General features: G+C 36.9%; 1 protein-coding gene across 1 annotated transcript; it reads left to right on the top strand.

The window, feature by feature from the left end:
- Window positions 1-3,482: 3,482 nt before the first annotated feature.
- LOC116027027 (alpha-amylase 3, chloroplastic-like) lies at window positions 3,483-11,381 on the top strand. The gene is made up of 7 exons (XM_031268455.1): window positions 3,483-3,655; window positions 3,996-4,050; window positions 4,131-4,253; window positions 4,329-4,449; window positions 4,848-5,203; window positions 5,702-6,247; window positions 11,289-11,381. Exons 1-7 carry the CDS (start codon window positions 3,483-3,485, stop codon window positions 11,379-11,381), a joined length of 1,467 nt encoding a protein of 488 aa, XP_031124315.1.
- The last annotated feature ends 822 nt before the right edge of the window (window positions 11,382-12,203 follow it).

Here is a 12,203-nt window from a genome sequence, read left to right as displayed (position 1 = left end):
GGACTGCCCAAAACTTTGGTGATATTCTTTTGTGATTTAGTAGGACCCCCCAAAACTTTGGTGATATTCTTTTGTGATTTAGTAGGACCCTTGCCATTTCTTGTATGGTCCGATTTTTCCGCTCAACTACCCCATTTTGTTGCGGCGTTTTGGGAGCCGAGAATTCGTGATGGATTCCATTCTAGTCACAATATGTTTTGAACTGTGAGTTTTCAAATTCTCTTCCATGATCACTTCTTAACCGGATGATTTTTCCCACCTTTTGATCCTTTTCATTTTGTATTTTGTTGATGAGGATTTTGAAGGCGTTGAATGTTTCTGATTTGTCTCTGAGGAAGTTTACCCATGTATATCGTGAGAAATCATCAACGGTTACATGAACATACCGTTTTCCTCCTATGCTTTTTGTTTGAGTGGGTCCAAAGAGGTCCATATGGAGAAGTTCCATAATTCTTGAAGTGTGAATTCCTTGTGTTCTTTTGTGGCTACTTCTTGTCATTTTGTTTTCAAGACATGCATCACATTTTCTATTTTCATCAATATCCAGTTTTGGAACACCTCGGTATGCTCCCCTTTTTAGTCCCTTTTTCATATCATGAAAATTTATATGCCCCATACGTTGATGCCACAGAAGTGTTTGATTGATAGTGACTTGGTTGCAGGTTAAATGGCTATCCCATGTGTATCATTTATCCGAGGACCTTTTTCCCATCATGACGCATTCATGTCTTTGGTTGTACACTTTGTTTCCCATCATGACGCATTCATGTCTTTGGTTGTACACTTTGCAATTTTCTTTTGAGAATTCTACCCTTTGGTTGTACACTTTGCAATTTTCTTTTGAGAATTCTACCCTTAGGTTGTACACTTTGCAATTTTCTTTTGAGAATTCTACCCTTAGTTTGTACACTTTGCAATTTTCTTTTGAGAATTCTACCCTTAGTTCATCTTCACACAGCTGACCTTTTGAGAATTCTACCCTTAGTTCATCTTCACACAGCTGACTTATACTGATAAGGTTTGCTTTTAAGCCTTGTACCAGGAAGACTCTTGATAATCTAGGGAGACCATGGACATTTAGTGTTCCGCTAGCAATGATTTGCCCCCTTTCTCCATCTCCAAAGGTTACATGTCCTTCACTTTTGTAATGGATGTCCTCTAGATTGTTTGGGTTTCCGGTCATGTGTCTTGAACATCCACTGTCGAAGTACCAAACACTTGTTTCTTTGCTGATTTTTGAAGTATAGGCTGTGACTGGTGTTTGATTTTTTCTGACCCAAACTCTTTGGACTGGTTTTTGTTCTTGCTTTGCCCAGATTTTGTTATGGAGATCATTTTGTCTTTTGTAGCAGTGTGCCTTGATGTGTCCCAATCTGTGACAGTAGTAACATCTGATTCTTCCACGGTGTTAAAAGTGATGTTGTAACACTTCTCTGTTTTCGACTGCAGAATCTTTCCTTGTTGCTAAGTTTGATTGTTCTGCATTTTCAGTTAGTCTTCTTATTTCCTGTAGCAACTTGTCTTCCTCTTTTAGTGATTTCATTAACTTTTCTTGGGTTTCTTTGTGAAGAAGTATTTCCTTTTCCTTTTCACTTTTAAGGAAGTGATTTTCTTGCATGAGATTTAAGTTTACTTTGATGATTTCTTCCCACTTGGCGTGCAGCTGTGTATAGGAGTTTAATAGATCTTGCATGTCCTCCTTTGATTCATCATCGCCTTCATGATTTGTGAAAAAAGGCCACAAAATTTGTGTTGTTTTCTTCTTCACTATCTGAGTCATCACTCAAGGTTGTTACATATGTTTTGTTCTTCCTCCTTAGGTAATTTGGACATTCTGACTGAATATGTCCATATCCCTTGCACTCATAGCACTGTATTCCATCAAGGTTTGGATTCCCTTTCTTCTTGGAATTGACGGATTGGTTTTGTGCAAATGGACTCCCTTGATTATTTGAGAAACTCTTGTTCTTATTTCTGAATTTGTTAAATTTCTTGAGAACTCTGTTGAAGTTTTTTGTCAACAAAGCAATGGATTCTTCCATTTTTTCAGTATCTTCATCTGAGTTGGTGTCTTGTTTTGATTGAAGGGCTATTCCTTTGCCATTAGGCTTTTTGTTTTGCAGCATCTCAAGCTCATATGTTTTAAGGTTTCCCATTAGATCACTTAACTTGCAGGTATTGAGATCTTTGCTTTCTTGAATAGCTGTTACTTTCATCATAAATCTTTCTGGTAATGATCGCAATACCTTTTTTACTAACCTATTTTCAGGAATGGGTTCCCCTAAGTTATAGGCTTCCCCAGCAATTTCTAGTATTCTTCCATTAAATTGTGTGATATCTTTTTCTTCCTCCATCTTCAGATTTTCAAACTGAGTTTGGACCATTTGTAGTTTTGATTGTTTGATTGTTGAATTTCCTTCATGATGATCACACAATATATCCCATGTTGTTTTTGCTACATTTGTGGCAGCGATTAGTTTGAATGTTTCTTCACTCACGGCTCCGTAGATGGCATTCATAGCTTTTGAGTTATAGTCGAACTCTTTGAGTTCTTCTTCGCTCCAATCAGCACGACCTTTTGCTTTGTTATTGTCATCAAGGGGATGTTTCCATTCGTTTTCAACAGCCCTCCATACTCTTTCTCCTTGTGCTAATATGTAGATTTTCATTCTAGCTTTCCAATAAGAATAGTTTGTACCACTTAGGGCTGGTGGCCTGTTATTTGATAGTCTTTCTCTGGGAAACTCCATTAGGATCCTGCTAATAACTTAAGCAGTTTGGCTCTGATACCAAATGAAAAATGTAATGCGCAGCACACAGAGATGTTAAAACAATAGTTGTAACACAAGAGACTTGATAACGCAGTTTGGGAAAAACCCTATTCTGCGAGGCACTTCTCAGTCTTGAGAATTTGCCTAAATCCACTAAAAGCTTAATATTCAAAGTACATAGTTTTGGGACCAGAAATTACACAATAGATTGATCTTCTCCTATCTAATCTATTGTAACCTAAACACATGTACTACTTTCTAGGGGAATTTAGAATCCTCTCAAACTCTCTTATGCCTCACAATATTAGCTAGGGAATTCGTTAATGGTGTAATGGTGAAAGGTCCTTTAAATAGCCAACTAATCAGAATCAAAACAGTATTGGTGTTATTCCTAGTTTGTTTGGGATTTGATTTCTAATCTTGGTGTACTCCTTTTTCTGACTTGAATTGGATTTCTTTTTGCCAAACAATTGTGATCAACCTTTTGATTCAACAGAAACTAACGCAATTTTTTTAAAAAATTATTTACACAAGGAGCGAGATAAACAACAAATTCAAAATTCTGAGTTTGTTTTCTGGAAATAAGACACATAGTAAAGTTCAATTAGCTTTTAGATCTGTGCGTATTAATTTGATCTACCGGTATTTTGATTTCTTATTCTTTAATTGTATTAAATTATTAATATATACGGAGTAGCAAAAAAGGGAAAAATGTTTTGTTTAGTGGTTCACTTACTGTATTTGGAATTGCAGGTAGAGGGAAGGATAGCAATCAGATTTGATAGTGGGAGGGATGAAGAGAACTGGAAGCTGACTATAGGGTGTAATCTACCAGGGAAGTGGGTTCTTCGTTGGGGAGTTGATTATGCGGGAGACTCTGGAAGGTTTGATATGTTTAATTAGTTAGGCAGTTGCTATTGTTTCAAAATTACAAATCTACTACCACATGCCTATTTCAAATGAAATCTCATGTGAAAGTTTATTCTCAGAAAATTTTTAGATTGAGTCTCAAGTTTTAGGATGTTTGTATCGTAGTAAGCAACTACTTAGTATTTATTTAGGGAATTTTGTATTTTATGGACTTTAATGTTTTTATGCTCGTTGTTTTGTTGGCTGTTTTATCTATGATCACTTTTCTCTTGAGAGTAGTCTGGCTTTCATTATCTGTTGGTTCTGTTGGAACTAGATATTAAATAAAGATGAGTTACTTTTTTGAGGTGGCAGTGAGTGGGATCAACAGCCTCTAGAGATGCGACCCCAAGGTTCTATTACCATCAAGGTACCAGTTTTGTGTATTACTTTTTTTCTTTTTAAACTTCACATATTTATTATCTAAATACCAAATTTGTACCATTTCAGGATTATGCAATTGAGACTCCTTTAAAGAGATTGTCCACAGCTTTGGAAGGAGAATCGTGTTATGATGTGGAGATTGACATAAATATTAACAGTCAAATTGCAGCTATAAATTTTGTGTTGAAGGTCTGCTTCATTATCGATAGTTTAGAACATTTGCTTCTTTAATCAAGTATTTCAATTATGTAAGAACTTATGCAGGATGAGGAAACTGGAGCTTGGTATCAACAAAGAGGGATGGACTTCAAAGTGCCTCTCATGGACTATGCTCATGATGATAGTAACATGGTAGGAGGAAAAAAGGGCTTCGGAATATGGACAGGTTCTCTAGATTCCATGTTTATTGTCGTATACACTGTATGCCTCAACTTCACTTCCTACTACGTGTGTATCTTATCAAATATCATCTTTGATTTTGTCTTTTCAGTAGTTGCATTCTGTGGCAAAGGTTAACTACTGTAACATGCAGATCTCATGACTTCTTCTTACAAAAATGAAATAACAAAGTTTCTGCATAGGGCTAGATAATCATAATGATCAGTTTAGAGTTAAAACAATCAGTTTTCTAAACTATTGCATCAGCTTGCTAAGCATTAAAACTAGTATCTAGGATCTAGATATAAATTATTTTATTTTATTTTTTAAAAAAAAAACCTCGTCTTTCCCCATCCTAGTTTTAGAGGATTTAGACACTAAAATTTAGTTGTTCTTTTGTGGCAGGGGCGCTTGGGCAGCTGTCTGACATGCTCCTTAAATCTGAAGTCGATCATACTAAAGGTGAAAATGGAAGCAATGGCTCAAGTGAACCTAGGGAAAAAACTAGGTGCCTTGCAGGATTCTATGAAGAGCATGTTATTGTCAAAGAGACTCTTGTTGATAATTCAGTTACTGTCTCAGTAAAAGAGTATCCAGAGACAGCTAAAAATCTTTTACAGATAGATACTGATTTACCAGGAGATGTACTCATTCACTGGGGTGTCTGCAGAGATGAGGGTAAAAACTGGGAACTTCCCACTAAACCATATCCAACAGAAACTACAATATTCAAGAATAAGGCACTACGAACTTCGCTGCAGGTATATGATCATCCTTTGGAGTAAATATATGATAGTGGTGAATCTGGTTTCAGCATACTTGCATAAACCTTCAATCTAGCTACTTCCTGCTATAGTGTTTCAAAAGTTTTGCAACTTGAAACGTTGAAGCACACTATGGCCAACCTAGGATATAGTTCTCTGTGGAAATGGCCTCAATCATAACTTCAGAAGTTTGTAGTTGATTGTTTAATTTAATACAAAGTAATTTGAAAGAGCCCTGTAGATTAATGTTATTTAAATGATTAATCTTTAAGAAAAGTGATTTGGAAAGCTTAAACAACTATAGAAAAGAAGTTTGAGAGATTAAACTTTTTTGGACCTTATCCTCCTGAGGAGGATTAAGCAGGTTTATAAGCTTTATGATGAACTGTTCAATAGGAGGAGCTTGCCTTGGGTTCTATCTTAGATTCTTAGAATAATTATCTTGAGCTTTCTCCTTCTGCTTGTTGATTGACTCTTTATTCTCCTGCTCTGCAGCAAAAAGATGATGGATCTGGTTCTCAGAGATCATTTACTTTGGATGAAGGACCTGTAGGATTTGTTTTTGTACTGAAGCTAGATGACGGCACATGGTTGAATTGCAAGGGGAATAACTTTTATGTGCCTCTGCCTAGGAGCACAAAAGGTCAACTAAGCTCGACTAAATCTGAAGTTGAAACGCAAAACAAGGAGCTGGATTCCTTAGGGGCATCTGGCTCTACTTCCGAAGCAATGGAGGCTTCTTTGTATACTGATGAAATCATTAATGAGATTAGAAGTTTGGTCAGTGACATTTCTTCTGAAATGAACAGAAAAACAAAAACCAAAGAAGCACAAGAGAGCATCCTTCAGGAAATTGAGAAGCTAGCTGCAGAAGCCTACAGTATATTCAGAAGCTCAGTTCCAACATTCTCTGAAAGTGCTCTTTTAGAAGCTGAGGATTTAAAACCTCCCGTCAAAATATCTTCAGGAACTGGTTCAGGACATGAGATCTTATGCCAGGGCTTTAACTGGGAGTCTCATAAATCTGGAAGGTGGTATTTGGAGCTGACAAAATAGAGGTTTAACACAGAAAATTAGAGGCTAGTATTTACTGACCAGAACTGAAAAATGATGGAAAACAGATGTTTCTAAGTTCTGAAATAACAAATCTGTGTTATATCTTCATTAGCTAGCTGATACATCTATATATACATGAGAAAATAGACAAGTTTCCTGAAATTCTGCACTATTTACTGCTGCCTAACATTTCTGCTACCTAACATTTCTGCTGCCTAACTTTGCTGCTGTTAACTTTACTGCCTAACTTTGCTACTGTTTATTTTACTGCTGCCTAACACATAATAATTATAATAATCTCAACAATCAGAAATATACTACACATTTTGCTGCTGCATTGACATCCCCCCTCAAATTGATGAAGGTAAGTGTATCAACATCAATTTGCTATTGAGAAACTTGTGTCTTTGGCGTGTTAGAGCCTTTGTAAAAACATCAGCTACTTGAAGATCAGTAGTAAGATGAGGTAGAGTGATAGCACCTCGAGTAAACGCCTCCCGGATGTAATGACAGTCGACTTCAATGTGCTTTGTGCGTTCATGATACACTGGATTTGCAGCAATTTGAATAGCACTGGTATTATCACCATGAAGTGGAGTAGGATCACTTGAAGGAAATCCAAGTTCAGAAAGAAGACCACGTAACCACACAATCTCTGAACACGCAGCAGACATAGCTCTATACTCGGCCTCTGTAGAGGATTTAGAGACACTCTCTTGCTTCTTACACTTCCAAGAAATCAAGGCATCCCCAAGAAAAACGCACCATCCTGTGATAGATTTCCTAGTATCTGGACAGCCAGCCCAATCTGCATCACTATAAGCTGTCAAATGAAGAGCTGATTGTTTGGGAAAAAACAACCCACGAGTAGGTGACCCAATTAGATATCGAACTATGCGACGAACTGCCGCAAGATGGAGATGTCGAGGTGAGTGCATGAATTTACTGACGATATGAACAGCATAGGAGATATCGGGCCTTGTAATTGTTAGGTAGATAAGACTACCAACAAGTTGCCTATACAAAAAAGGATCGGGCAAAGGTTCGCCCTCATCTTTCCGGTATTTCACATTGACCTCCATTGGTGTATCAACAGCAGTAGCATCCTATAAACCAGCCATCCGAATGAGATCTTGAATGTATTTATGTTGGTTTAGGAAGAAACCATGATCTTCATAGTGAACTTCCAGCCCTAAAAAATATGTTAGATGCCCAAGATCTTTCATTTTAAATGTACCGGACAACATATTTTGAAGCTTAGTAATCAGCCCATTATCATTACCAGTGATGATAATATCATCAACATATACTAAGAGAAAGACCATACCAGTGGTTGTCTTGTGAAAGAAGAGTGAGGAATCATATTGACTCTGTGTGAAGGAAAAGGTGAGAAGAGTGTCGCGAAACTTCTCAAACCAGGCCCTAGGTGCCTGTTTTAAACCATACAAGGAACGTCTTAACTTGCAAACCTCATGTGGAGCTATCATTGGCATACCAGGTGGAAGCTTCATGTAGATCTCTTCCTTAAGATCCCCATTTAAGAAGGCATTTTTTACATCCATCTGATGTAAAACCCAAGATTGAGAGGAAGCAATAGCAAGTATGGTTCTCACTGTGGTCATCTTAGCAACTGGTGCAAATGTTTCTTCGTAGTCGAGACCATATTCTTGTTTATTCCCAAGAGCAACCAATCGAGCTTTATATCTATCCAAGGAGCCATCAGACTTGAGTTTCACAGTATAAACCCACTTGCTACCAATGGGCTTAACATTTTGGGGACACGAAACAATGTCCCAAGTATGATTTTCTTCAAGTGCTTGAAGTTCTTCTTCCATTGCTTGTTGCCAACACTTATGTTCCATTGCCTTTTTATAACAAGTGGGGATAGAGATAGAAGATAACACAGTAGACATAGCCACAGGGGTTGAAAAACCATACCTTTCAACTGGTTTGTGAGGTCTAGAGCTTCTACGAAGAGGAGTGGATTACTGGAACTTGGTGGAACAGAATCAGTTGTCGCAGGTTGATGCGAAGAAGCCATAGTGAGACTTGTAGGAGGATCAGAAGCAGGAGGGGTGCGTCTATGATAAACACAACCAGGTTTAAACCGATGTACAGGTGTTGGTGATGCAGAGAAATACGGTAAAGTAGATAGAGAAGGAAGTTCTGAAGTCTGTGTGGTGCTAAAAAAGGACTGGTGTTCAAAAAAAATGACATTCCTAGAGACACGAGTTCGACGGGCATGAGGATCATAGCAAAGAAATCCTTTTTGGGTTCCAGCATAACCTAAGAAAGCACACTTAACAGATTGAGCAGTAAGTTTATTCCTCTCATGTGCAGGAAGGTGCACAAAACAAACACATCCAAAAACATGCAGATTGGAATAATTTGGTGCATGCCCAAATAAATAAAAATAAGGGGAATTATTGTTCAAGTTGGGAGATGGTAATCTATTAATTAAATAAACTGCAGTAGCTAAAGCTTCACACCAAAATTTAGAAGGAACACAAGACTCAATTAGAAGAGTTCTAACAACATCAAGAAGATGACGGTTCTTTCTTTCAGCCACACCATTTTGTTGTGGAGTGAAAGGACAAGAACGCTGAGAAATGATCCCATGACTTTGAAGAAAGAATTGAAACTCATTTGACATATATTCCCCTCCCGAATCAGATCGCAAGATTCTGATTTTAGCAGAAAACTGTGTTTCAATTAAAGCAAGAAAGACCTTGAACACATAGAAAACCTCACTCTTAGTCCTAAGAAAATATACCCAAGTAAAACGAGTGAAATCATCAATAAATGTAACAAAGTATTTGTAATGTTCATGAGAGATTACAGGTGCAATACCCCATACATCAGTATGCACGAGTTCAAAAGGTTTGGTGGTATGGGTTTGATGCAATGGAAAAGGAAGAGTTTTACTTTTGCCAAGTTTACAGGATGCACAATCAACAACATCATTATTAGAAGAAAAATTTTTATTCCCAAGTAAACCAGATTTAAGCAAGATTCGAAGTACATGAGAATTAGGATGTCCTAAACGTCTATGCCACACCTGATTATTACTTTGGACAGCATTACAAGCAACATAATTTGACACTGGAGGAGGAGACAAAAACAAGGGAAAAAGACGTCCCACTTTAGGCCCCTTCGCTATCATTTTCCCGGACACTTGATCCTGCACAAAACAACCAGATTTTGAAAATTGAACGGTGCAGTTACTGTCAACTAATTGTCCGACAGATATAAGATTTGTAGACAACTTAGGAGACACAAAAACATTATTTAAAGAAGCTGAAATATCACCAACGGCTGTGATAGGTAAGGAATTTCCATCTGCTGTATGAATCTGAAGATCTCCACTATACTTTTGAACATTTTTTAAAGGCAAGGCAGTGTTGGTCATGTGATGGGAAGCACCAGAATCAAAATACCAAGGCTTAGAATCAGAAGTATTGTTACCTGAAAAACCAAAGGCTGATAGGGCAGAAACTATCATTTGTTGGACCATTTCAGGGGTAATCGTAGACTGACCAGCATTGGAGACACTAGAGGGACCAACCGAGACATTGTAGGCAGTTTCATGTTTCTTCGGAGGCCGAATGGAACACTCTTTGATGATATGCCCTGCTTTCTTACAATAATTGCAGAATTTTTTAGTACAATTATTGGCAAAGTGACCAAAATTCTTGCAACTATAACACTGGACATTAGTCATATCTCTGCCTCCGTTAGATCTCCTTTGGGCAGCGTATGCAACAGGAATTGGAGCAGAATTTTGAGCTTTCTGCTCCAAGACAGCCAGTGTAGTGAGCCGTTGTTCTTCCCTGAGAAGCTCTCCTACACAAATATTCATTGAAGGAACTAACTGTCTATTCATCAGGTTAGACCTGATTGTTTCAAACTCCCCCCTTAACTTCATTAAAAACTGATCACGCTTGCTGGTTTCATGGATATTTTGTACAGCAACTAGTCCTTCAGAAGGAAAATTTGCATACACAATATCAGTGTATTCAGTCCAAAGAGTTTCAAATGAAGAATAAAACTCTTGGATTGACATACTCCCTTGACTGAGTTGGCTCAACTCAAGCTCCAATTGAAACCTTCGTGCTGAGTTGCTTTGGTTGTAGACGTTCTTCAAGTAATCCCACATTCCTCTAGAGGTCTTATAAGGCTTGAGACTAAGAAGTATGGAGGGTTCCACACTTCCAAGAATCCAGGACATAAGAAGTATGGAGGGTTCCACACTTCCAAGAATCCAGGACATAATCTGAGCATCCTTTACCACACTTCCAAGAATCCAGGACATAATCTGAGCATCCTTTACCTCCCATTTTGCATATTTCTCCTTCTCCTTTTCTTTGTCAGGTGCAGAATCACTTATATGACTCCATAGTTCCTTTCCCTTGACAAAGAGCTCAAATGGGAATGCCCAGGCAGAATAATTTTTGCCATTAAATCGAACAAAAAAAATTTCTGATTTTTCCAAAGACATGATTCAATCAGAAAACAAGAATAGATCCAAGAAAACAGAACCAAGAACTAAGAGAATAGGTCCAAGAAACTATGATAGCAAGATACAAGTGATACAAGAACAAGAATACTATGATCTTGGAGCAAGACAAGGAACAAGACACAGATTATCTCAGGATTTTGGCTCTGATACCATGACAAAATAGAGGTTTAACACAGAAAATTAGAGGCTAGTATTTACTGACCAGAACTGAAAAATGATGGAAAACAGATGTTTCTGAGTTCTGAAATAACAAATCTGTGTTATATCTTCATTAGCTAGCTGATACATCTATATATACATGAGAAAATAGACAAGTTTCCTGAAATTCTGCACTATTTACTGCTGCCTAACATTTCTGCTACCTAACATTTCTGCTGCCTAACTTTGCTGCTGTTAACTTTACTGCCTAACTTTGCTACTGTTTATTTTACTGCTGCCTAACACATAATAATTATAATAATCTCAACAATCAGAAATATACTACACATTTTGCTGCTGCATTGACAGGAGCTACAAGAAAAGGCTGAACTGTTATCATCGCTTGGTTTTACCGTAGTCTGGTTACCTCCTCCTACAGAGTCAGTATCACCTGAAGAGTGAAGGCTACATGCCGAAGGATTTTTTATTTTTTTTTTGAAGAAACATGCCGAAAGGATTTATATAACTTAAACTCTAGGTATGTTGTTTCTCAACCTGATTCTGCAACTCATTAATAGTACAGAATAAAATGCAAATTTAAGTTTTATGTTGCTAGGTTGTTTGCGATGCATCTATATTTTTCGTTCATGCAAACTGTGCATTCTTGTAGTTGGTCATGTTTTTGAACTGTTTTATGGTACTATTTTATTTTATTTTATTATTGATATTAGGTATCTCAATTTCTTCATACTAATTCTTAGGCTTATGAACTTGCTCCTTAAACCCATAAAAAAGTAAATGACCAATCCCAACTAAATTGGTCATGCTAGTGACTTAGTAAGCACAATATTACAAGTTTGACTCAAGCAGGAGTGCCCTATAGGCGTTCTTATTTTCACTCATTTAGTTATGATTAATATATGCTTATTTACCTTATTGTGGTCCCTTGTGACTAGCGAATTTCCTCGTAAAAAAAAAAAAAAAAAAAAAGAGTAAATCGAAACCATCTCAACTTGTAAACTAAAATAAGTTCATAATATTTTGTTTCATTAATATTCAAATGGTGGATGATTTGGGCTTATTATGAACATTAATTAGTATTTTCCTCGTGCGATGCACGGGATAAATTTTAATTAACTTTATTGTTTATGTTTTAAAAAAAATTGATAAAATCAAACATTAAGCATGAAAATTCATTATGAAATATATTTTTCTTGAACAATATTAAATTGATTGTTATATTGAAAATCATAACATACTATTAGCATATATTATGGTGTTATT

Source organism: Ipomoea triloba, chromosome 8, assembly GCF_003576645.1.
Source record: "Ipomoea triloba cultivar NCNSP0323 chromosome 8, ASM357664v1".
Lineage (NCBI taxonomy): Eukaryota > Viridiplantae > Streptophyta > Magnoliopsida > Solanales > Convolvulaceae > Ipomoea > Ipomoea triloba.
Note: the sequence above shows the minus strand (reverse complement) of the source record. Positions and strands in the feature narration are given on the sequence as shown.